Raw genomic sequence first — 26,475 nt, forward strand, 5'->3', positions numbered from 1 at the left:
CAGGGGCTTTTATAAACCAGGATTAATAGTAGTAGTCCGTTTACTATTATGGCTTACTGTCTTTACTCTTGTGCTGTTCTGCCTTTCTCTTCCTTCCCTGTTACAGAGTTAGGAACACTCAGGAGTCTTGAGTCTGAAGTGGAGCAAGGGCATCTCTGGTTCTACAACCTGCTTCTTAGTGACTTAAAACAGCACATGGCCAGGGACCAATGCAGTATCCATCACACCCTTCCCAGGAAACACTATAAGGCAGCATCTAGCTGGTGTTACTGCCTGAGAGAAGACAAGTCCAAGGGTGGCCCTTGAATCTCCCTCGCTGTTAACTTTGTTTTCAAAATTTTAAGTCAAGGAGTCTCTACTTGAAGTGTTCCTCTGTTCACAAACCATTCTGAAGCTTCAGCTTCGCCCACTGGAATGACGGCCCTGGGAAACCAAGGAAACTCCAAGCTGGGTTTTAGTTCAGTGAGTGTGTGCTAGGGTCTGCAAGCCAAGCAACACAAGGTGTGGATGTGGGAAGGACCAGCCGAGCACAGCTAAGCCTTGTGGGAGGTGTGCCAAAGCAAGACCCCAATCTCCGAGTAAATAGTTCTGGTCAAAATTCCATTCTGTAGCAGCCTTGTTGGCCTTGTCTGCTGCCTCCTTTCAGGACACCGTGCCTTTACTCCACGGAGTTTTGATAGAGATTGGAAGTCCACTTTACAAATTGGAAAATCAGTCTGTGACCATCGAGCATGTATGTATTGCAAGATCTGGGAATGGATGCCAATGGGGGTGATGGCTAAGTTCCTCTAACAATGTTAATACAGCAGTATCCAGTGGCATCCCGGCCACAAGGAGGACTCTCCTGAGGATGCCAAGGATTTGCTTTGTGCTACATGCTGGGCCGTTGCTAAGACATTTAAGGAAAACTCCCCAGAGGTGCACAACCCTTAATATGAAGAACGACTTCACTGAAGAGGAGGAGGCCTGGCTGCACACTGAGAAGCGGTGGTGATAGGGAGCATGTGCCAGACACTGTGGGACCGTTCCCATACCAGCTGCACTGCTGCTTATGTACCCCTTAACACTAGACAGAGACGAGACTCCAGGTCCACTGAACTAGCAGAACATAGTATGTAGCTGGAGTGCAGATTCCATACTGGTCATTGTTTCTTCAGGTGCGAGTGAAGGTCCCTTTGTTCTTAGTTAGGCATACAATTAGAAAATCGATTGAGGGCTTTCTCCTCTTCCTTCTGTTCTTGTAAAATGATTTAGTTTATTGACTTACTATGCTATTACAAATTGACATTGTAAATCAGATAGCTTGCAAAGTTTTCCGAGGTAGAATTAGCATAATATGATCTTTACCTATGAATGAACAAAGCACCTGAAGGTTAATGATCCCAGGGCAGGTCTCAGGCTGTGGGTCAGGTCTTGGGCTGCTATTGACTAACTTGTGTGTGGCAAGGACCCGAGGACTTCTTTTAAAAAAAAAATTTTTTTTTTAATTTTCTCAGCTTTGAATGTCAACTACAATACTCAGTTTGTAGTTTTAGGGGGAGAAATGTAATTAGAAATTTGTTAGCTTTTCAATTAAAAGATCCATTTTAAAAAATCCATGGGGCTGGAGGACTGGCACAGTAGTTAAGAGTACTTGTTGCTCTTGCAGAGGACCCGGATTTAATTCCTGGCAGCCAAAGGGCAGCTCACTGTAACTCCAGATCCAGAAGATCCAATGCACTCTTGTATCCTCCAGGGACACCGTTCACCCACATCGTGCACATACATACATTCAGGTAAAACACGCAGACATAAAATCATGTTTTAAAATACATCTTGTTTTTTATTAAGCCTTGCACCAAACTTACCTGCTCCATCCCTCCTCGCTTCCCCTTTCTTATTTGGTATCGATTTTCATTAAGCTCCCCTGGTGTGCCAAACATCTGTCTTCTCAGAGGGTCCTCTAGTGCGTCCAGGGGATGCTGCTAAAGAATGTAAAACCCGTTCCATCCTCACAGGGAGGCATCAAGAGTTGGGAGCTCTGGTGAGAATCCCCTGGAGATTAGTAGTAGGTATGATTCAGTAAAGTCCTGAGACAGTGGTACTCGCCTTTAATCCCAACTCTCTGAGTTCACGGCCAGCCTGGTCTACAGAGCAAATTCCAGGGCAGCCAAGGCTACACAGAAGGGAAAGGAAGGGAGGGAGGGAAACGAAACTCCCAGCATGGATAGCTAAAGAAAGGGGAAGCAAGCTCCATCGCTAAAGTAAAAACCTGTTTGTCCTGACTGGGGAGGCACTAAAGGCTGAATCTGGGCCGAATTCTGGCTGCCAATGGAAAGCGAGAAAGCCTTTAAAGAGAAAGGCTCGCAAATTCTACCCCACAGCATCTTTATGCGGATGCATCAGGGCCACGTGACACATGCATTCCTTCTTTCAGTCCTGCGGGTGCCAGGCCCTTTGCCGGTTTGATGGAGTAACCGAAGCCGCTGCAACACTTAGCGGTTTTTCAGAGCGCTAGCGGCGGCCTGCCTGCAGCAGCACTGTTCCCGTTAGTAACACAGAACACCCGCGCTCCACCTCAGACCTAAACTTGCTGTTGGAGGATTCTTGGTGCTAGCCCGGTCTTCTGCAGCCACAAATCCACAATGGACTTGGTAGGCCGCTTAGGTCTGAAGGAAATCTCGTCCCCCACCCCCACCCCAACCCCCACCTCAACCCCCTCCCTCGGCGCGACCCCGCCTCCTGGCTGTCAAGCGCACAGGCCCCGCCCCGGGCCCGCGCTTTGCCGTCTTCAGGCTCCGCCCCTGCCCCTTACTCCAGACCCTTGGCGGTTTGACGAGCAGAAACACCAGCTCCCCGCCGGATCCAGCCGACACCTCAAAGCAAGAGAGCGACATGGCAGCTCCTGCTAAGGGCGAGAACCTGTCCCTGGTGGTGCACGGACCTGGAGACATTCGCCTGGTAAAAAGGGGAAGTGTGGAAATCCAGGCAGCCAGCCCTGCTTGGCCCCTCTGGCAAGCTCAGTAACGACACCCGCTCTCAAGTTCTGTTGCTCACGGGGCTGGCAGGTAGCTCGCGCCAAGCACCCCTGGCTGCCTCGGTTTACTCCGATCTCAGCTGGTTACCCGGAGGTGGGGGTTGGGCGGCCGTTATCTATCTCTTAGGAGAGTTCTGGTCGCGTGCTCTCGAACCTAGCCCGGTGCCAGGCACGTGACCTGTGCTCAGTACCATTGAAAAACCTATCAAGCCTTCACCTCTGATAGCTGCAGAATCACACTCTTGTTATTGCTCCTCAGAAGGATCAGAGGGAGACTTCCAGGATTAGGATCTACCCAGATCTTTTCTGGTAGACAGTGCAGGACAGAAAAAGGCGGCAAGGTGGCATTTAAAAGCTGTGAACCGCGGGGTTGGGGATTTAGCTCAGTGGTAGAGCGCTTGCCTAACAAGCTCAAGGCCCTGGGTTCGGTCCCCAGCTCCAAAAGAAAAGGAAAGAAAGAAGCTGAGAGTTTTCTATTTAATCCTTTTTGCTTGGAACTGATAATATCCCCTAGCAGAATTATTATCATGAGAGAGCCTAGCACTCAGTAAGTGCAAATGGTGCACTTTAACTGGTGATATAGCATTCTGTGTACCTCTGTCTCTGGCTTTAAACCTAGTTCTGCCCCCTTGAAGCAGAGTTCAGACATTTGCTGAATCATCTCTGTGGTCATGCCAAAATTCCCTTGACAAAGTCCATCTCGGTGGGGCATGCAGTATGTGGATTGGGTACCAGCCACCTCCTGTGCTTCCGCAGTCTGTGTCCTCATTCAAAGAACATGTAGCAGGAGAGACTCTTCCAGATGAACAGTTCTTGTTAGCTTAATAGCCTGTCCTCAGTGGTTTATCACTCCGCTGACTGCAAACGACTGAGTTTGGAAGTATTTCCAGGTTTTTCAGAGTTCCTTAACTCTTCCACCTGTCTGTGGGTTCCAAACCAAGAACTGTTGCCTGAAGCTGGTACTCCCCTAGATGGTAGGCTTGGTGAGTGAACAGAGCCAGAACAACTCAGATTCAAACTCTATTGCTCTTCCCAATCACTTTGGAACATCTACCCAACATCCTGAATTAAAGAGACACTATGTATGGGGGCAGAAAAGTGATATATTGCTACATAGCTTACAAAGTGATTTTGTACTTCAGTCCTTGTGTCACTAATGTTTACTAAGTGAGAATATCCCTGCTGCGTGTTGAGGACTACTGTCCCTACTCCCAGGCATCCCTGAAGAGACAGGTGACACCTAAGCACTGTCCTGGGCCAAGGCGTAATTGCTCTTTAGGGAAACTGTGGATGGTTCAGCTTGCCTGTAAATAACCCTTGAACTGAAGGCCATCAGGGCTCTCAATGGAAAGTATGCTATTGCTGCAACCCAACACCGGCCTCCTGGGCTTTCCTCCTTCCCAGGCATGACTCTTACCCAGCCACCGCCACCACTGTGGAGTACGTCTATACTTCTTTCATTGGGGCAGATTCAGTAGTACAAGTTTGGGTGGTGTGAGCCTCAAACCCTGGCATCTTGAGGGGAGCTGTTCTCTCCTAGGAGAACCACAGTGAAACCCAGGGTGTCTTGAGTGGTAGATTAGGTGGTGGTGGCTTCTGAAAGTCATGGGCTAGTTTGGCTATGGACTATAAAATCGGGGAGAAGACATGTTTTCCTATTTTAATGTAAAGTCTCACAGCCACAGTGTTAGGTCTTTCTGGGTTCTAGGATAGGTGGGGAACTAAGGCTTAGCTCTCATTTGAGTAGACTAGGGACTGGGTCTGCAAAACCCCTTGCCTCGGGAGCTCACATTCTTTGTAATTCTTTGGAAAAACAACCATTTCTAGTATCTAAAGCAGCATTCCAAAGGATTCTGAAGGGAAAGACCTCAGACTTGCCCAGTGATGCCTCCTCAGCCACCAGTAAGGCCCAGAATTGGCCACTGTCCAGGGCATGGCTCTGGAAAAACAGGACCTGAGCTACTTTGCTAAGACAAGCAGGACGGAAACCTAAGACCCAGCCTGGCCTCTGCCTGCCTGGGAGACAGGATTCCCTTTCCCAGCTACAGTGATGGAAGTCTTCCCACACTTAGTGTCAACACCCAGGAGAGCGCTTGTCATTTGGGTGATGAATGAGAGGGGGGATGTATGTGTTTGTGTGTAGATACTTAACACGCATTTTGGGAAGGACTAGTAAATGGGTAGGTGTATGTTAGGAGACTGGAAGGTTTGTGTATGGACATGTTAGGACAGGCTGGTAGGTTTCCTTCATAATGAGGGGAAAAAACCAGATTTCTCTTTTTTAAAAAGATTTGTGTATATGTACACTGTCTTCAGACACAGGGCATCATATCCCATTACAGATGGTTGTGAGCCACCATGTGGTTGCTGAGAATTGAACTCAGGACCTCTGGAAGAGCAGCCAGTGCTCTTAACTGAGCCATCTCTCCAGTTTATTATTTTTGTTATGTAGTTTTTGGGTTTTTGAGACATTTCTTTGTGTAGCCTTGGCTGTCCTGGAACTCTGTAGAGCAGGTTGGCCTTGAACAGAGATCTGCTGATCTCTGCCTCCTGGGTGCTTGAATTAATGGCACCTGCCACCACCACCCTGGCTTCAGATTTCTCTATTATAAATGGAGAGATTGGAATTTAAGAGGGAAAAATAAATGAGTGCTCATGTACAAGGAGGCAAGCCACCCCTCAGCACACATAAGGGGTTACTGGAAAGGAAACAGTAAAGTCAACCAAGGGGCCTGGAGTGGGAGCCGGCTCACCTCCGCTGCTGGCAGATATGTGCAGCTATGTGGCCCAGCAGTCTTTCTCCCGCTATAATTAACTTGGCTTGAAGAGGAGCTCCAGGCCTGCAGTCCCAGCTACTCAGGAGACTAAGGCAGGAAGACTGAGAGTTCAAGGCTGGATTGGACTACAAAGTAAGTTCAAGGCCAGTGGTAGAGTCTCTACGTTAAATCCCTAATACAGGGAAAGAGGAGGAAGGGGTGGGGTAAGGTGGGGTTGGAAGAGGAGGGGAGGAAGAGGAGAGACTTTAGAATTTATCTGCGTTGTGTGAACTTCATTGCTTATGCAAGAGCCAACAGAGTCCCAGGCATCCCTACTGTCTGTGCTGACTAGAGTCAAGCAGGAAGCCCAAGCCTTAAACAATCTTACCGTGGAGAGATAGAGGCCAAAACCACCAACTGTATGGACAGATTTGGCAAAATTCTTAGAATGTGGGTCAAGCAGAACACTACAACTTCAGCAGTTAAACTGAGAATCTAGAACTTTCTTCACTGGGCGATGAATTGTTGGCTCATGAAATTGGAAAACACCAGACTTTGCTTATCTGCACAGAATCTTGGCTTGGGGGCAAGTGGGTGGCTTGAGATTTTTTTTTTTTTTTGCATTTTTAAGAAATATTTTATGATGTAGAGTTTGCTAGACTAGTGAGGATACTAGGAAAGGAATCCAGACATTACTACATTGCTACATCCCACCCACAGGATGGCTACTTAGTTCACTACTTCAAACTCTGGGATGAAAGAATGAATTTGTTTTCATATCCAGCTGACCACAGACTAATGTTTGCTGGACTCTACAGCTAACAGAATGCTAGCCATTTCTACACGTGCCTCCCGATATCTTGTTCAATCCATCTCCAATCAGTCCATGGACCGACCTCTGGATGCATGGGAGCATGTTATGTCCTTTCTTCCTGAACACCGGCCCTTGCTTATTCCAGCACATGGACACGGAGTAGGTCAGCTGCTGAGGCAGACAGCTGAGCACCCTGGAGGAGGTAGCAAGGCCATGGTTTGGGTTTTTGTTTATTTTATACTGCCATTGGCTATGAGTGGACAACAAAGTAAAGGGAAAAAAAACAATCATTAAAATGATGGGTTAATATTGTTTCATTATAAAGGGCATAGATGGTGTGTCCGTATGAAGTTTAAATAACAATCAGGGTTCTGTGAAAATAGTTTTTGCTTCTTGAGGAAATGTAACATTTCCTAGAGCAAAAGAATTGCTTTAAGGGCTGGCAGGATGGTGCTTGCTGCCATGCCTGACAGGTTGAGTTTGATATCTGGAACCCACGTGGTAGAAAGGAAGTGCTGGCTCCCAGAAGTTGTATTCTGATGTCCACCTGCCTGTATGTGGCATGTATGTATATGTACAGAGGCACGCTAAATAAATAGGATATGGTGGAAAGAGAATTGCTCTGATAATGTTTTTAAACAAGTTGAATCTCTAATAAAACACACTTCATGGTTAAGCTATGGATGAGAAGGAAGGGTCTTGTCTTGATCACCTGGGGTGGTGGTGGTGGTAGCAGCGGCGGCAGCAGCGGCAGTTGGGGTGGGGGTGTCAAGTAGTCCAAGACATCTGCCTTGATAGCATTAGTGAGCAGCTGGATTCAACCAGGGAGAAAACCTGGAGAGGAGGGGGCACAGACATCATTTAGTATTTCTGGGCTTAGTCAAAGCCTATATATAGCCCCAGGTACTCACAAAGGCAAGGCAGGAAGACTGAAAGTTAAAGACCTTCAGGGCTACCCTGGGCTACAGAATGAGACCAGCATGGGCAATTTAGTGAGTCCTTATCTCAAAAGTAAGAAGAGGGCTAAAGACGTAATTTAGCGATAGGGTTACCATGGGCAAGACCCTAAGTTCAATCCTCATTATTAAAAAGAAAGAAAAAGCATTGAATGAAGTCTCTTACCTGTCAGAGGCACTTTGAGGAGAAATAGAACAGCAAACTCATTTAGAAAACAAGGAACTGTCCAAAGAAATACTTCCTTTCTTTTTATCTAAATTATGTTTCTGTAGTAAACAAAACCCAAACTTCACATTCAAAACCAGCAACCTGGCTTCTGTGTCAAATGCTTGAGAAAGCATTGCCTTTGTCTGAAGGTCCAGAGGCACAGAGATGCTTCCCATCCAGAAGGAAGCGCCAGTTTGATGAGGTTTTAATGTTCTGAGAAGGGCTCATAGACTAGGGAAATTCCTTTTCAGATATCCATGACACAGTGAGGGGAAATATTTGCGTGTGTGCATATATAATGATGTGTGTGTATGTATAGTTATACATTAATATTGGCAACAAATTTAGCTAGTTCTCAGCATGGTTGGTGAAAGTAGAGGTTTTCTCCAAACTAGATTTTATACTAAAAATATTTCTAACCACAGGAAACTTGGTCAAGGTTTACAGAGAGTTGTCAGTCCAGTATAAAAGAGTACAAATACTTATATAAAACTGTGCACAAGCCTTCTCCATTGTTGCTAATATGCATATTCTTGCTTACTATAAATAAGTATTATCTAATTAGCATATGGTTTTATTCCTGTATATATTTTTAAGGGAAAACACATTCTCATTTAAGTTATAAGTAATGGGGCACAAGAAACATACTCTCTTGGCTTACTGAGGGCTGAACAGAGAAAGATTGGAGCCATAGTGGCAGTAGGGGTCATGTGTACACATACGGAGAGCTGGGAGAGGGCTGGAGCCCTCCTCACTGTCAAGGGTGGGCTCTGAGACTGAAACCCAGCAGTGAAAGCCACCAACAGGGAAGAAGCTAGTACCACCAATGTCACAGGTGAGGCTCTGTCCTCACCTTTGGTTGAATGTGAGACCCTAGCCAGCAGGCAGGGTCTGGGCTCCAGTCTGCTGAGGTGCCTTGGCAACCAAGAAGGGAACTAAAGGTGTTGAAATGATAGCTCAGGGGTTAAGAGGACTGACTGCTCTTCCAGAGGTCCTGAGTTCAATTCCCAGCAACCACATGGTGGCTCACAACCATTATAAGGGAACTAAGAAAGGTTTCAACAAGCAGATGAGCCAGGGCACAATGTCCAGTATGAGTGGCAGGCCCCGGCCCTTCCCCTGCTCTCTGGGAGTCCAACCTGGGTAGGATCTGGCAGGCCCCAGGTCCCCTCAGTTGGCACAGTTGTACTGTAGGACTTGCTGAGAGACAAAGAGCTTCCTGACAGCCGGGGCCTCTCCCGGCTGCCCCAGCACTGGGCAGTTCTCTTTGTTGTCTGCAGTCTGGGCTGAAGACTTCTTAGGTACTTATCTGCTCCGCCAATCACCTCCCCCTCTTCCTCCAGGCTCAGCCTCTTGGTGTAGGCAGCTTCATGAAAGGGCTCCGTGCACATGGCAGTGAGCTTCACCACACTCTTGGCCAAGGGCACCAGGTTCAAGATGCTGCTGAAAGCCTTCCTCTGGAAGGTTCCGTCCAGCGCCGCCACAATCACTGTCTTGCCTGCATTGGCTATCGTTTCACAGAAATCCACAATGTCAGGGAAAAACTGCCCTTCATCGATGCCAACGACGGCCACTCTCAAGGCCTCCTGGGCCACATCCCGGAGCATGCAGGCTGGCAGTGCATCCATGGTGTTCCGATCATGTGTTGAGAAGTTGCTGCTATAGCACGTGTCTTTGGCATACTTGATGACCAGGCACTTGTACTGGGCGATCTGGAAGTGCCGTGCTCTCCTCATCAGCTCTATGCTTTTCCCTGAGAACATGGGCCTGAGAATCACCTGGATATGCCCCCGGGTATTGCTGGGGGAGATGGGCAGCATGGTGGGCAGGTTGATGTAACTCATGGTGACAGGGCAAACCTTAGCACCAGGGTCCTTGTGTGGGGGATGTTCCTGTATTTTTAATTAGGAAGAAAAAATTTTACATTACTGATAAGAATTAAGTAGTTCTCCATCCCGTGTAGATCGGGATCTTGTGGTCAGAGGGTGCAAATGAATTATGTTCCCAGTCATGTTACCCCAGGGAAGGCTTCTTAAAGGAATGCCTGAGAACCCTAGGCCCTCAAAGGCCTGCTGAAAGCCAGGTACTGCCGTGACCTTCAACCCCAGCACTTGAGACCTTGCCTCAAAAAGCAAAACTAGAAACAGCAGTCCAGACAGTTGGATAGACCCATCTGGGTGTTTCCAGACTCTTCAATCCTAACGTATCTGAACCTGAGTCTTAGTGTCCCACAGGAGTTAGGATGTTTCACTTCCGGTCTCATGGATCTTGGGGAGAGAGAGCCTTATGTGGATAAATAAGTAGGAAGTGTTTGGTGTGACTGGAGGTAAATGGGGTCCCCAAGTGAGGAGAATAGGACTTTTCAGGGATAATGGGGAGTATAAGTCTTTCAGAAAGACTCATCAGCACAAAGGCTGGCTGGCAAGGAGAGCCTGGGCAGAGGACGAGGTCAGTTGACTTTGGGAGAGCTTTCAACGCTTTATTTTGCCCGCCTCATATGCCAGGATCAATGGCTAGAACAAAGTCTCTTGCCCAATTGGAAAACCTTTGGCTTTTCCTCTCACTCTGCGAACACAAGACAAATACATGGGGGTTAGGAAAAAATGAAGCAGGAAGAGGGTAACAAGAGAGTCTTTTCCACCTCAAGTATTCAACACAGACCCTGGGGTCACAGGCAAGCTGCCATGTAGGAGAAGGTGGCAAAGACATCTGCTAAGAATCTGGGCACAGGCCTTATTACCTTCCCTGTCTGTCCCTTTAAGGTATGGGGGTGGCTTCATCTCCACACCACAGGATACAAGCCTCAGTCATTGCTAGAGCCCTACTTCAGGTCTTCCAAGTCCCATCCCTTTAAAGGACAGGTTTTTGTTTTGTTTTTCCGAACTTAACATGATAAAAGGGGGAGTCTAGTATTCCCCCTACAACACTAGGAAGTATTTTGCCCTTTCCCAAAGGACAAGGTTGTCCAGAGCTGGTTAAACTGTTACAGGAACAGAACTTTGGGCGATTTCTTTTGTAATAAGAGCAAAGGTATTTGCTGTGAGTCGGCATTCTCTTTCATGATTATCCTCATGATACAGAAGAGGAAATTCAAGAGGTTATATAACATGCCTAGGTACACAGCAGGTTGAGGAGAGCCAGCTTTGTACAGGGCAGCCTGACTTCTGCTCAGGCTCACCCCGGGCAGCTGGAGGAGGGAAAATAGCCCTTCCCTGGTCTCTCCTTCCTTGTCTTGATGTCCTGACTACCACCTAGGCCAACTGTTCTCAAACAGTGCTTTTTAACCCTTTCACAGAGGTTACATATTAGATATACCCTGCATGTCAGATAGTTACATTATGATTCATAACTAGCAAAATTAGTTATGAACTAACAATTAAAATAATTGTGTGATCAGGGGTCACCACAACATGAACTGTATTAAAGGGTTGCAGCGTTAGGAAGGTTGAGAACCTCTGACTTAGGCAAAATGGGTTGAGGGTGTGAATTCAAATATACCAAAGGGAGCTGATGAGACATTCAAACCACACACATATGTATGCATAATATACATACACACACACACACACACACACACACACACACATATATATATATATATATATATATATATATATATATATATATATACACATATGTACACACACACACAAACACAATTTGGATGACAGACAGCTGAGATGATCCCACCTACCCAGGGACATCTTCCTGGAGATTTTCTAAGGGTTACAGAGTAAGTGTGCTAAAGAGAGAGAAGGGTGGCTTTATATGTGAGTCAGATGTTTCTAGAATGCTGACATAGCTAAAGAAGACTTAGAGCTCCTCTTGTACTTTTGTGAGACATTCACAAGAAATCCTGCTTAGGAAATCCTGATTGTATCTGAAATAATAGTTACAGAGAATAAAGTGAAAGTGTAGGCTCTCAGAGGAACTAAATAACTGGTGTGTGTGTGTGTGTGTGTGTGTGTGTGTGTGTGTGTGTGTGTGTGAGTGCGTGCGTGTGTGCGTGCATAGGTACATTTGTCTGTCTGTCTTCACCCTTCTTAGGCATCCACTCTACCCCTGAGCTACAGCCCTCAAGAACCCTGAGGGATAAGGAGGTAAAGGAAAGCTTAGCATCCAGGAAATCTGAGCTGGAAAAGGAGATTAGGGAGGCAGGGCAGTCTGTTACACAGTGCCTTTTAGTGCGCAGTGGCCATGCTGTGGTAGCACAGTAAGGCTGTGGGACCCAGTGGTTCTGAGGAGGGTATTTACACTCTTCAGGCTTATTTATTTTGAGGCAATCTTGCTGTCTACTTCAGCCAATCTTGAAATTTTAGATCCTTCTGCCTCAACGTCCTCAAAACTGGGGCTTTAGGTATATATATGCTTACCAGCTGTGAGAACTGATATGTTTTTAAGTATAAAGAGGGCGTTTTATATTGTGTGTATGTGTGTGCACACGAGTACCTGCAGCGTTTTATTTATATTTGTGTGTATGTGTGTGCACACATGTGCCTGCAGTGTTTTATATTGTGTGTATGTGTGTGCACACGTGTACCTGCAGCATTTTATTTATATTCGTGTGTATGTGTGTGCACACGTGTGCCTGCAGCGTTTTATATTCGTGTGTATGTGTGTGCACATGTGTGCCTGCAACGTTTTATATTGTGTGTGTGAGTGTGTGTGTGCACATGTGTGCCTGCAGTGTTGAATTCTTTGGAGCTGGAGCTACAGGGGTTTGTAAACAGCCTAACATGGATGCTAGAATCTAAACTCTGGTCCCCCCTGCAAGATCATCAAGCAGGTTCAACTGGTGAGCCACCTCTCTAGTTACCACGGTTGATTTTAATAAGGTCTTATGCCCAGTGGCATGCCCCCTGCAGAGAGGGGAAGCCTCAGCTAAGCCACAGTTGAGTGAAGTCATGAAGGGGGCAGGGAGAGGTTGTTAAGGGCTCTGTTGCTTGCCGTGTATACACAGCGCCTTGGAGTCCTTCTCCAGCACCACAAAAATGTGGTATGCTGGCACTCAGTTGTATTCCTAGCATTTGGGAGGAGAAACAGCTTAAAGGTCACCTGGAAGCCTAGAGAGGGGAGGGAAATGGTGGGAAGAAAAGTATTCAATGTCCTCAGCCACTCAACAGTAAACAGACTCAGCATAGCACCCTCTGGTGTCCTGAAGAGTCACTGCGCCCCTGCGTGTGATTAGGTCGGCATGGCTTGCCCTAGCTGGAAGCAGAGGTAAGGAGGAGGAGCCACAGTGCCTGGGGCTTGTGCCTGCTGATGCCGTTAGTAGGGAGGGTGGGCAAGGTTCCAAGTTAGAAATAAAACTGAGTTTATTAGATTACGCTGAAGTTGGAGTTAAAATTTTATCTGCTATAACAGAAACAAAGTTTACACAGCAATCCAGGGTGCTAGTTAATGTCAAACGTGGAACCCGTGACTTCTTGGAGATAGATTTGGTGATATCTGTTCTAAGGTGGTGATATTTTTTTTTTTTTTTTTTTTGCTTTTCTTTTTTTTTGGAGCTGGGGACTGAACTCAGGGCCTTGCGCTTGCTAGGCAAGCGCTCTACCACTGAGCTAAATCCCCAACCTTAGTGGTGATTTCTTTTAATGGATTTTTTCACCTTCTTCCTTTAAATTACTGAGAAGCAAACAAAGCAAAACAAAAGGTGCCTTAATTACTCTGGACATTTTTTCCCCTCTCCCTGGGCTCCAATAGAAGTCATCCCTGCTTAGGCTCTGCGGCTGCTGGGCAGGCTGCTGACTCTCCCAATTCTTCATTCTCAGGCTGTGGAGCTGAACTGATGATGCATGGTGCATGTAGAACACAGAGCACAGAATAACCCGGGGGATGAACACCTTAGCTCTGTGCCTGTCTGCATTAGCACATGGATTGGGGTTTTTTCCTCTGGAGGAGTTCAATTAGCAATGAGTTTTCCCCACTGGAGAGACTGGTGGCCTGAAGCTAAAGCATTTAGATATTATGTGGAAGCTTTTTGGGGAAGGCTACTGCTTCGGTTTGGAACTGGGAACTGGACCTGGTGTTGAAGAAATAGCACGGTAGTGTTGGGTAGGGTTTATCACTAGCTGGTGTCGTGTGGATCAATGCTGTGAGGCTGCCTATAGCAAGTGGCTTGAGCCAAGCCGAGGGGCACAGCCTCAATCTTAGACACTGGTGCAGGAGACTCGTGAGTTTAGGTCAACTTGGGGTGCACAGTGGAATCCAGTACATGGGTACATAGTGAGGCCTTGTTTCATAAAAATGAAAGGGCAGCTCAGGAAACTTCGGGAAGGCTGAGAGCTTATTTACCTTTTTTTTTTTTTTTTTTTTTTTTGGTTCTTTTTTTCGGAGCTGGGGACCGAACCCAGGGCCTTGCGCTTCCTAGGCAAGCGCTCTACCACTGAGCTAAATCCCCAACCCTGCTTATTTACCTTCAAAAAAAATATTTATTCACTGTATGCATAGATGTGGGGTGGGGTGTGGCTGGCATGTGGAAGTCAGAGGACATCTTGTGAGTTGGTCCTCGCCTTCTATCATGTGGTTCCAGGGATCAAACTTGGGTCATCAGGCTTGTCTGAATGCCCCTTACATGCTGAACCATCTCACTGGCCAGGAGAGCACAGAGACTCATCAGGACACTCTGCATGGGGCCCACCTATCAATCACCTCACATGATTGACAGCTTTCACCCAAGAAGAAAGGTCACTCCCTCAGGACTGCACTAGGTACAGTGGAAACTGGTATAGATGTCAGATTCAGCTGGGCTGAGCCCTGGTTAATCCTCTCTGTCTGGTGGCAGGATCTTGACCAAGTTACCTAACTCTGTAACCTCAGGCTTCTTTCTCATCTTTAAGCTCTGGGCTGTGGTAAGACAGAGCTGAAAGTGTTATCTGCCTACAGCAGGCATGGTAAACAATTCATGTTGCCTTCTCCCTCTGATTCTTACTTATCTGCCCACAAAGAATTAGTAAACACTTGGGTTTGTCCACTCAGTGTCCTTGCTCCTTGTCAATCCTGACTTAACCCTGGCCATTTAACCATGGAGAAAAGGTTAGTAAGCAAATGCTATTCTAAAACTATCTGTAAACACCAGAATACCTCAGGTTGCTTTTGCACTAAAATGCAGGGCGCTTATGTTCCTTGTGAGCTATTAAACTCCCCATGGAGGTTTTAGAAGGGAAGACTGGGTATCCACCAGTGCTGAAGTAAAAACAGACTGACAGTGTAGATACCCTCCCACCAGTCTACACAGCCCCTGCAAGCCCTGCTTACTACTTTCTTGGTCAGAGCAAGCAGATCTGTATCTGAGAGCATGATTTCTAGGATGAAAAGATCCAATGTGGAAGGCAAATCTAGAGACCCAGAGCAGCTCGGACACCCTCTCTGCCTGGGACACGTCTAGCCTACGTAGTCCTGGGCAAGTAGCACCAGAGGGGTGGTGGTGTGTTGAGCAATTAGAGTGGCTTCTGTCAGGATCTGACAGTTGACAATCGATTGCGGGGCAGTTTTCCAGGGAGGGACCCCGGCTTCAGAACTTTGTTCCGTTCAGCGGCCAGTCACTAACTTCAACTGTGTTCTCTATTGGGTTGGACTATGTCAGTCTAACATCTGGGCTAGTGGCTCTGTTTTGAGCAGTATGGTGGTGAGTAGGCCAGGGTTTCTCTAGCCTGCCTGACATGCTGCCTTTTGTGTGTTTACTGGTAGTAGGGTATGGTGTGAACTTGTGTTCTGAGAAATAATTCAACGCAACTACAGGAGAATATTTTATAAGTGAAAAATATATAGATAAATTATTATGCAGACTAAACAACTTTCTCTGTGTTATTTATTTCAGGAGAACTACCCAATCCCTGAGCTGGGCCCAAATGGTAGGTCCTGATGTGACATTCATTGTATCTGCTGGTGTTGGCCTTGGAGGCGTGTGCATTGGTCCCTGCCCCTCTCTCTCCCTACCAGCTAATGTGCTTACGTCTTGTGCTTACGTCTTTGCTGGCTACAACGGTTTATTTTGGCTACTGTTTGAGGTAAAAGAATCACTGATAGAAGGAGAGAAGCTTAGATACCAGACTGCCGATTTGCCCTGGGTTTCTGATGTGAATCATGTGGACCAAAGGCAGAACCAACCATTCCTACCTAACAACCTAGTATCGTGTCTACCAGATTAGATGCCAAATCATAATTCTGGTTCTAAAAATCTACAGAACTAAATCTCCTAGTTAGTAAAGGAACACTGCGTTAGTACACCCAAGAGGGCCAGACCAGAACTATCTACTTGTTTGGTGAGGGTAGGCGGGGCTGTGGGAAGCCCTGTCCCTTCCCCTAATCAAAAGTGACTGAGTGAGTAGGGGCAGGGCTCCTAAAACCTTTGCTCCATTTCTAGGCCTCTCAGTGGGTGAGATGTTGTTGATGGCATCTGGACCTGGGGAGGTTATGCCAAGTGTGTTGGTCAGGGTAGATCCCTCCATCCCAAAATCCAGTTCATAATCTCTAGAATCCCAGGGTGAGGCTAGGGGTTAGTCAATGCACAAGTCTTCGGTCCCTTGGATACCTGTCCTCCTTGATGACCTGGGATGTTCGCAACACAATACCACACTTCAGCCCAGAAGCACAGATTCTGGGCAAATATCAGATTGAAAGTAGCTTTCTTGGTAACTCCTGAACTTTGCTACTCAAAGGTCAGCTGGATTGTTGACTTGCAGTGATAAGATAAACAAAACAAAACAAAAAACAAAACAAAAACAACAAAACAAAAACAAAAACCCAGCTGTTCCTCTCAGTGTTTAGTAACAATGCAAATTTAAGGTGTAAACATTTTCATGCATACAACTGTTCTGACTGTTCCGAGGAGGGACCTCACTGACCTGACAAGGTGGCTTGGTTGCAGAGGCAGCCAGGTCAGTAAGGCCTTTCCTGGTCTGGGAAGGGCCCCCTCTCACCCAGCCTACTCTCATTCTTTTGCCTTTTGCTGTAGTTGAATTGGGAGAAAATATTTCAGAAAGCAAGCATTTCAGCAAGAGACATCTCATCTCTTGATGCAGATTTGAACTTCTATAGAGAAAGCTGAGTTTTCCTGTTTTCAGTAATCTTTCTCTATCTTTGACCGCAGAATTCAGTCTGTCGTTCTTAACTGCTCAATCAAAACCAAGGGCAGAGACAATTCTCCAGAGCCATGGGGGGTGGGGTGGGGATTGATTGCTGTTGGTTTATGACAAATGCTGTATGTAACTGAGGTTTCTGAGTACATAGCACAGCTCTTGGCCTCTTTTTGTCTTTCAAAAATGGAGTTTTTCCTCAGGGAGGTGTTCATAAAGTCAGCTCAGTCAGACAGGGCAGGAATCCTTTGGTACTTGAGCTGAGAGGCCCAGCAGTGCCATCGTTTTAAACTTGGACACTTGGCAGTAGAAATACCACCGTACGTCACGTGATTCAGTCCCTCAAAGGGGATGTGTGAATTAACGTAGAGGAGAGCTAAGTAAAGCTGCACCTTTTTAGAAAATAAGGAACTTGGCAGTTCATCATGCAGTGACAAGCAACTGGTTATCTCCTGCAGAAGTTTGTTCTTTTAAATGGTTGACACAGTGCTCACTCCTCATAATATCTTGTACAAACAAAGTAAGATACCTATGTATATGTATGTGCATATATACAGAAGTTGGGAGAGGGGGAGGAGGACAGTTTATTTTATGTTAAGCCTCTGACCCTGTGACTGGGCGGTGTGGGGTCTGGAAAACTCTGGGCTTGCAGAGCAGGGCAGCAGTCTCTCCCAAGGTCTTTACTTGATTGGATGAGGCCCACCTACCTACTTTATGGAGGATAATTTGGTCCACTCACAGTCTTGATTAAATGCTAATTGTACCATTAGATGCTTCACAAGAACTCTGCCCTGTGAGCAAAATCTGCATGGACATTTGACCAAACAACAGGGTCTCCTAGCCCAGCCAAGTCAACAAGCACGGACCATCACACTCAGTTACTTTGCTGTGTTCAAGCTGATCTGTCTTCCTAGGCTTAGTTGGGCTCTCTGTTTAGCTCATTCTCCTTTGTAATCTCAATTCTGTACCTGACTCTGAGAACCCAGCTCTGCTCTGTGCAGAGGGAAATTGTTAGAGCCTCTGAGAGCAATGCAAGGTTCGCCTTTCCCTCACGTGTTTCCTCTGTCTCCATTATCATATTAGATGTGTTACTAAAGATGCATTCGGTGGGGATCTGTGGCTCGGATGTTCACTACTGGGAGCATGGCCGAATTGGGGACTTCGTTGTGAAAAAGCCAATGGTGCTTGGGCATGAAGCTGCTGGAACAGTCACAAAAGTGGGACCGATGGTGAAACATCTAAAACCAGGTCAGTAAATGTCGGAATGCTTTCGCTGGGAGTACATCTCGGCTAAGCACAGGTACAGGAGTGTATGAGGTAGTGCTGGGTCCCTAATGTAGGAATCTTACCTTCTGCCTCAGAGACCAGGGACAGAAGCAGGTACTTAGTCACAGTGTGTGCTGGGGAATGCAGGAATGATCAACGTTTCTTGTCTAGACCCCTACCCCTTTGGAAAAGATGGAAAACGTAAAATAAATCAGAAAAGGGGGTAGGGAAAGTATTCCTGTCATAAGCTACAAACTGCTTCCATATACTGAAAATCAAGACCTTTCTGATTTTACTTGTAATTATTCATTTACTTTTGAAGCTTTTAAAAAAAGATTTATTTAATATATATAGAGTACACTGTAGCTGTCTTTAGACACACCAGAAGAGGTTTCAGATCCCCATTTCAGATGGTTGTGAGCCACCATGTGGTTGCTGGGAATTGAACTCAGGACCTCTAGGAAGAGCAGTCAGTGCTCTTAACCACTGAGCCATCTCTCCAGCCCCAGGCTGGTCTTGAACTCAGAAATCTGCCTTCCTTTGCCTCCTGAGTTTTGGGACTAAAGGCGTGCTCTGCCATTATCATAATCACTGAGTGCCCAGAGAGTCTCTCCCAGGTGTGAGAGGGGGTGTGGTCTCACCTTGGAATGCACAGCCCACCATCGCTTTCTCCTGGTAGGGCTATTCCAACCCCACACCCTAGAATCTTTGAATTAGATCTTGCTTTTCTTTTCAGAGAGAGGTTCTTCCAGCCCAATTGGCTTCCATCTTGCTATATAGCCAAGGATGACCTTAAAATCTTGGCGTTCCTCCTTCTGCTCCGTTAAATTCTCATCTTAGGCAGCACTGTGGCTTTTTAACATGGCTAAGCCTTCTATCCAACCTTAAGCTAGTCAACTAGTCTTTCATTCCAAAGTTTTTGTTTTATTTAAGTAGAATAAATAGAGTATCTTTTTATTTATTCTGTAACAGTTTTGTGCATATTAGTGATGTATCCTCATCATGTTTGCCCAGGAACCCAGAAGTGATAAACTAACCCTACTATGTGTCTGCCTTCTTTTTACAAACCAGAGCCCAACTACTGTTGGAATGTTCACTGCTTGTAGGAAAACATGGCTGCAGTAAGCTTGTGAGTGCAATAGCAATGGCTTGTCCGGAAGACAGCATCTCACAGCACCAGACTCTCACATCCCTTTACCTCCTCCCTTGTACCCTGAGCCTGGGTGCGGTGTGATCTAGATGTCCCACCTAGGGGTGAGCACTCTAGTCATTTGTTCTCGGCACTTTTGTTCTGAGTCTCTACGTTACCTGCTGACCACTACAGAGAGACCTTTGTGGCCAAGGCTGAGGGTAGGCAGCACTCAGCTATGTGTATAAACACGAATATTTAAAAAGTAGCTTGACAACACATCCATTTAGCTCAGCAACGGTGGTAGGCTTCTCCCTGGGGCCTATAATGTAGTCTTTGATTTTTATTAGATGGCTAGGAAAACGGTAAAACCTGTATTTGATTATCCTAGAGTTGTTAGCAGCAGCAGACTGCATCATCCTCCAGCACAATGAATTAGTTCTGAACTGTCTAGGCATAGGTAACTATTAGTATCAACCTTCCTTTGCTAATGAGGCCATCAATGGCCTGGAGATGGCTTCAAATTAATCGGTGGAAGCTTGGGTTTGGTAGGAGGTGCTGTGAAATAGTTTAGTTTCTGAGCCCAGACATAAAGAGGAATTGGTAAACTTAGAAGTTAAACATTTGTCTCATTTAGGATTCTTAAATCAAGACCTCTACTTGTTGGTAATGCAAATGGAAAAGGCCTGTGTTGATGGAGGCTCATCTCAGAGTGGAAGGCTCTTATCTTCCAACACCCAACCAGTGACTGATTCCTTCCTGTAGTGTTGGACCAGGTTCTCTAAGTTCTAACAAGTGCTCAACTAATGTCTACTGTGGGTTCAGACTTGGGTTAGGTGCTTTGAGAAATGGAAAAAAAGCCCTGGATTGATTTATACATCTGGCTAGAGAGACAGACATTAGAACTTCAAACAGCACTAATTATTGGAGAAAAAAAAAGTACATAGTCAGGGGTTAAGGAAAGGACACAGAGGTGGTTAAAGAAAGTTCATAGATATGGGTCTTGGAGCTGGATATATGACAAGAATAGTTATAAACAGAAGAAGAAAGCTTGTGTGTATTGGCTGGCTGTCCATTAAACACTAATACATGTAATCATTTAATTCTTGAAAATGACACAAGGTACACATTATTAGCTTTATTAATACAGACACTGGAATGTGGCTCTTGCCCAGGATCACCCACTGGCTAGTCTGAGAGTTGGCTGGAATGCCACCCTGTTTGATCTGGCTCAAGAGTGAATATTTGAACCAATAAGCCACCTGTCATCTGAGAAGGTTTTATTTTGAGCTAGTGAAGAGGGTCAGACCAATAAAATGACATAGGTTAAGTAATGTGTCCGGATTCTCACACATCGATTCTCAGCAGATGTTCTCTACTGGGGAGTTGGTAGAGATGAAAAAAATATGTATACCCCTCTTAAAAATGACTCTTCAAATGAGAATTTCCATGTCATAATGTACTAATAATAACTAGGAGGTAAAATGAGATAATGTAAGAGTTGACCTTGAATGTCGAGTATGTTATCCTTAATAATTGTTACGTGAGCAGCAGAAAAGGTAGGCAGTGGGAGCAGGTGAGATCACACAAGTTGAGGACTACCTCTTCAAAGCCATTGGGATTTCTGTGAACCCTTGTGTTTTTAGAATATAAAGCTTTATTTTTTTTTTCTTTTTTTTCGGAGCTGGGGACCGAACCCAGGGCCTTGCCCTTGCTAGGCAAGTGCTCTACCACTGAGCTAAATCCCCAACCCCAAGCTTTATTTTTTTTAAAGTTTAATGTTTTTATGTGTGTGGGTTTTGTCTGCACGTGTGTCTGTGCACCGTGTGCACACCTGGTACCAAAAGAGAGTGTCAGATCCCCTGGAACTGGAGTTACAGGTATTCGTGAGCTGGCTGTGAGCTGGGAATCAAGACTGGGTCTTCTAATAGAGCAGTCAGTGCTCTTTCCAGGCCTTCTCCCGTGGTTTCTTATTATGGCAAAATATATATGAAGCAGACGACTTACTAATCTTAAGGTACTCTCAATTTAAATGAGGAGTCAAGATACTCAGAAATGATCTAAAAACAGGAGATTACCAGGAGTCTACCAACAAGAGAATAGCTTAGCTCTAGGTGCTGCGCTCACAGGATGGAATGCTATTCAGTCACACAGACACACACACACACACACACACACACACACTCACACACACACACACTCACACACACACACACACTCACACACACTCGCGTGCGCGCATGCGCAAAGGAATAGACCGTTGATCTATAACATGTATTAACCTAAAAATTTCCTTAATGAAAAGTGAGGTGCAAGGAATATATACCATGGTGATCTCCATTTTAATAAATACTGTGTAACCAGTGCTAATACAAAACAGACAAGCTCAGAGCCTCGGGTGCCTTAGGGGTTGGAGTGGGAGGCGAGAGGGTGAAGGTTCTGAGGCACTGAGAGAACTGTGTCACCACACATAATCGCAGCACACAGAAAGCTAAAGGACAAGGATTGCTGAGAGTTGAAGGCCAGCTAGGCTTAGAGATCCAGCTAGGCTAGATCTCAGAGGTGGTGTGGAGAGATCGGAGGAAGAGGAAAGGGAAGAGAAATGAGAAGGCGCCAACAAACAGGTCAGCCTTGTCTGTGATGTCAGGGTTTCCATGCTGGATTCCCACATCCGGCGCCGGCCGGTGAGCGGGCATGCCTTCATGGTATTTCTGCCCCTGCTGCTGTTTTCAGAGGTTGGAAAGCAGAACCAGACACAGCAGGCTTGAGGCTCAGCTTCTGTTCTTAAATGTGGTGCCATCTGCGTTCTTCTCTCCAGGAGATCGGGTGGCCATCGAGCCTGGCGTTCCCCGAGAAATAGATGAATTCTGCAAGATCGGCCGATACAATCTGACGCCATCCATCTTCTTCTGTGCCACGCCCCCAGATGATGGGAACCTCTGCCGCTTCTACAAGCACAGCGCTGACTTCTGCTACAAGTTGGTGCCCAGAGCCTTGCCAACCCCTGGGGTCCTTTATTTTTCATTGGTTGGAGATTTTTCTTTTAGTTCTTTATCTCGAGCAACTTTTACATAATACATACATACATACATACATACATACATACATACATACATACATACATACGAGAAGGGGGGAAGACTCACTAGGTGGTTCCGGCTAGGCCCAAACTCATGGAGATATATATCAGGATAACTAACCAGAGATCTGCCAGTGTCACGTGCCACCACATGCAGCCCAGCAGTCTGTTAATTACAAGGCGTTACAGGCAGGCCTTCCTCTCGTGGTGTGAAGGAAGATAGTCAACCTCGGGGTCAGTCTGACTCAACAGTGATCCTTCAGTTTAACTTCACGTTACCCAGATCACTAATAAAAAAATCACCACCAAGGTTGGGGATTTAGCTCAGTGGTAGAGCGCTTGCCTAGGAAGTGCAAGGCCCTGGGTTTGGTCCCCAGCTCCGAAAAAAAGAACCAAAAAAAAAAAAAAAAAAAAATCACCACCAAAATCACTTACCTCTTCCAGCTGTTCTGGATAGAACTTGTTATAACCAAGTCCACTGCAACCACAGAAAGCTAGGTGTGATATCACTCTCCTTTAATCCCAGCACTCTGGAGGCAGAGGAAGGCTTGGTCTATAACAGTTCAGGCCAGCCAGAGTCACTTCAAGACCCTGCTGGTGCAGGGCATGCGTCCTGGCATGGTAAGGTCAACCCCTCTGTATGTCTGGGGAGATGACTCTCTGCTTCTGTCAACTAGCAGAAGGCTAAGTGAGGCAATCAGTGCGTGTGCTTGTATACAGTCGGGTTTGCATGCCTAGTGAATGATGAATGGCAGTGGGGTGAGAACCATTGCGGTAGTGTATGCAAGGCTTAGCTGAAGCAGAAGAAAGCTAATGAACCAAGGCACACATCACAGCAAACTGCCCTTCCCTCGCCTGGGACAGTCTTGATCAGAAAGATACGTCTGAGAGAAAAGCAAGGTGCCACATGTTGTCCCTTTGAGCCCTAGCTGCTAGCATGCCATTCCCCTTATCAACCCAACTTCTCTTCCCGTATACCCTGGTCCCAGAGGCAGCTCTCAGCCAGTATGGGCTTGTGTGACAGAGCCTAAATGTGTCAACTGCTCAGTTGATCTGCTGGAACTAATTTGAGTTTTTTTTTTTCTTCTAATTTTTTTTTACTTTTTATTTTGGTTCCTCTTCCTCTTCCTTTCCTTTTCTTCAGTAAGATCTTACCATAGAGTCCAGGCTGGCCTGTAACTGACTATGTAGTCCAGGCTCATGGCAGCCCTCCTGCTAAGCTGGTCGGATTGCTGCGGCTACAGACATGCACACCACAGCTGGTTAGATCTGAGATTTTCTAGTACTCCCTGAAAAGACACAGGCTAGAGATCTTGTGGTGATGACTGAGGTCTAAAAGAAAGCAGGCTATATGGGTAGGGTGTGCCTTTCAGCAAGGGATTCCTAAATCAGCTCGTTTTTTTCTGGGTCCTTTGCCAAGTCATGGAAGTCAGAGGAACACAGTGGTAAAGCGCAAAATTGAACACTGGTCTCTGCCACTTGTTCACTTGATCTTGAGCAAGGACTTTAGGGTTTAAAATCCTTAATGTCCTTCCTTGCCTGTAAAATAGGCATCATGATAGTACCTCCCTGACAGAATAGCTGGAAGAACTGATCTGAGGAGGTCCCCTAGGGCCCTCTGCCTTTCCTCCAAGGCTTCCTTCTGATAATCTCTGCCGAGTCAGAATAATCAGTCCTTCAAAATTCTGTGTTACAAAGGTCTGTCCGATGATCCTGAGCCAGGAGGCTGAGGACTGATGCTCTTATGTGTTGCTGACAGGGGATTGTACAGGTAGACAGCTGTCTCTATAACTTGTCTCAGTTCTGGAAGCCTGCTGGGCCCAGAGAGTAACCGGTGACAGCGTGGGTTGGAAATCGGAAACTTAGTCAGGTTGAAATGTTTTGCTGATTGAGTTGAAAATACCCCACAGATGTCTTATGGACCACTGGTGCTGGTGATAGTGTGGGTTGATGTCTTGATTTTAATTTATATTATTTCCTACAACATCCTTCTGCCTCTGCTCCCTGGATGTCTACCCAAGCCTTCCTCTCTGATCCTGTTTCTCAGGACCCCTACACTGCCACTACCTCTGCATTTCCTGTCCCATATCTTCTGGTGTCCAGCTCCCCCTTCTACCCTCTTGTCTTTCACATGAACACTACTGTAAAATCCACCAGGATGCCTGTGCTCTGGCGTTCATAAGTTACAAAGGGCTCTGCACGAGGAAAGCCATAGTCCTCATTCTGGCCCTCGGTCAGTTGTTGGAAGGGCTGCTCTCAGACTCCTGGCCTTCTGCTGTGAACTTGGAGCCTTGCTGTCAGCCAGGCACAGCGTGGAGGAGGCAGCCCCTGACAGAACACTCAGATGAGGTCCCTTTCCTCCCCTCTCACCCTGACCTCATTTCTTTTTGGTGTTTGTATGCTAAGGAGAGGTTGGAGAGAGGAGAGAAACTCAGCTTAGAGCCAATCCTTGCTCTGTGGGAGAATGTGAAGGGGCAGGATGCCGTGACTGAGGATGTGTGTGTGTGTGTGTGTGTGTGTGTGTGTGTGTGTGTAGAAATGGGACCTAAATAAACACTGGATAGCTGGGAACCAGGGGTAGGATAGGACCCCCCAGAGACACTTGTGCCAACTGAGGGCGGCCAGGACTCCTTGTCACACCTTTAGCCTTTTTGTCTCCTGAAGAATAAAGGGGAAAAATCCTCCCTGCCTGCCTGACAGTGTTGTCCTGAGGGTAGGTGAGAAGGCATCCCACTTTGCCAAGCCTCCCCAAACACTCACTGTCGCCATCACAGAATCGGAGTTGTGGATGCGGTTGAGATGCCAGCTGGCTTAGTAAAGAAGCTGAGAACTTAGCAGCAAAGGTTCTGTGGGCTCTGTGGAAAGTTCCCACTTCCATCTCAGCCAGTCATGGGGCAGCTAGGGATACATGATGAGGATGGTAACAGGGATGCTACCTCACTGCTTGGCAAGTGCATACTAGAAAGCCATAGTGTGAACTGCTGCTTATGTGCAAGTACTGGGTTGCTGGGTTCAGTCCCTAGCACTTGAAAAAAAATCACCAGAAACCATGTGTTCACTGAACTCTGAAGTGATGTTGCCAAAGAACTTTACTTTCCTAGGGACATAATAATATAGCATGGCTTTGGGGGCAAACATCTGGCTTCTAATTCAAACCCTTTGAGCTTCACTTTGAACTTCTGAGATGAGCCATTTAACTCTTGCAGCCTAATTTCTTTCTCAGTGGGGGGTGGGGGAGCAGGGGAGAGGGGGCTAATAGCAACTACCAAATCATTCTAACATTGTTGTGAGCAAACATAGCGTGTTCACTTAGTACATGGCTATCCACATACGTCAGGGTTTAAATGTTATGATGGTGTAGGACCTTAGGCAAATACAGTGTAACGTCAATGACAGTATTACTGTAGTATTACTGTGGTATTGCAGTGTAGACTTGAGAGCATCGTCAGTACCTTGATAGAGTCAGACTAACTGTGGATGTTGGATTACTTCTCAGGCTTCCTGATAGTGTCACCTTTGAAGAAGGGGCCCTGATTGAGCCTCTCTCTGTGGGGATCTATGCCTGCCGTCGAGGTTCGGTTTCCCTGGGGAACAAGGTCCTTGTGTGTGGAGCTGGTAAGAAACAGAGGGCTTGAGGCTGTGGATTCCCCAGACAGGAATGAGGAGATCCTTCCCCTCTCTCATTCCTTCTCCAAGAACTGGGTTTGACCATAGACTCTGGGAAGGAGGGCGTTAGATAGTCTGGCTCAGTGATCAGCACTGGGCTAAATAAAGGAACCATCGAGGGAATGTATCCACACACATCGGCACCTGGAGGCTGAGGCCGGAGAAGTTCTGTGTATTCCAGGCCAGTCTGAGTTACACAGTGAGAACCTATCTCAAAAAGGCCAAACAAAGAAAAGAATAAATGTCTGTGAGCATGGTAGCAACTAACATTCGATTTCACAGGGAATAAACTCTTAGCCATTATAAACCTTGCAATAAACTATGATCCCTTGACATACACTAGGGAAATATTGGGGGTAGTGAAGGGAAGAACTTGGCAAATCACACAAGAGAAGTGAGAGGTTTGCCGCTCTGCAAAGGGAGTAGGTAGGCCTGGTAACAGGAGGGAGTCAGATACTGACCAGGACCCTGTTCTTGCTACTTGGAACAAATCTCAGAGGCCTAAGAC

At 46.4% G+C, this 26,475-nt stretch overlaps 1 protein-coding gene and 1 pseudogene across 4 annotated transcripts in view; one reads left to right on the top strand and one right to left on the bottom strand.

Annotated features, from left to right (window-relative positions):
- The first annotated feature begins 2,791 nt into the window (after positions 1 to 2,791).
- Positions 2,792 to 26,475, top strand: part of Sord (sorbitol dehydrogenase) — a 31,134-nt gene continuing 7,450 nt past the window's right edge. The window contains exons 1-6 of one of the 4 annotated variants that reach the window (XM_087648726.1): positions 2,798 to 2,940; positions 14,283 to 14,460; positions 15,570 to 15,603; positions 17,911 to 18,075; positions 22,041 to 22,200; positions 25,798 to 25,916. In XM_087648726.1, the coding sequence (XP_087504852.1) occupies positions 17,925 to 18,075; positions 22,041 to 22,200; positions 25,798 to 25,916 (430 nt within the window). In that variant the 5' untranslated portion in view covers positions 2,798 to 2,940; positions 14,283 to 14,460; positions 15,570 to 15,603; positions 17,911 to 17,924. Of the gene's footprint in view, positions 3,048 to 12,727; positions 12,971 to 14,282; positions 14,461 to 15,569; positions 15,604 to 17,910; positions 18,076 to 22,040; positions 22,201 to 25,797; positions 25,917 to 26,475 lie in introns of those variants that run through there. The other 3 variants (XM_087648731.1, NM_017052.2, XM_087648723.1) reach the window with 3 other exon arrangements.
- Positions 8,921 to 9,594, bottom strand: Tk1-ps2 (thymidine kinase 1, pseudogene 2; annotated as a pseudogene).

Source organism: Rattus norvegicus, chromosome 3 (genome assembly GCF_021556685.1).
Source record: "Rattus norvegicus strain SHRSP/BbbUtx chromosome 3, alternate assembly SHRSP_T2T, whole genome shotgun sequence".
Classification (NCBI taxonomy): domain Eukaryota; kingdom Metazoa; phylum Chordata; class Mammalia; order Rodentia; family Muridae; genus Rattus; species Rattus norvegicus.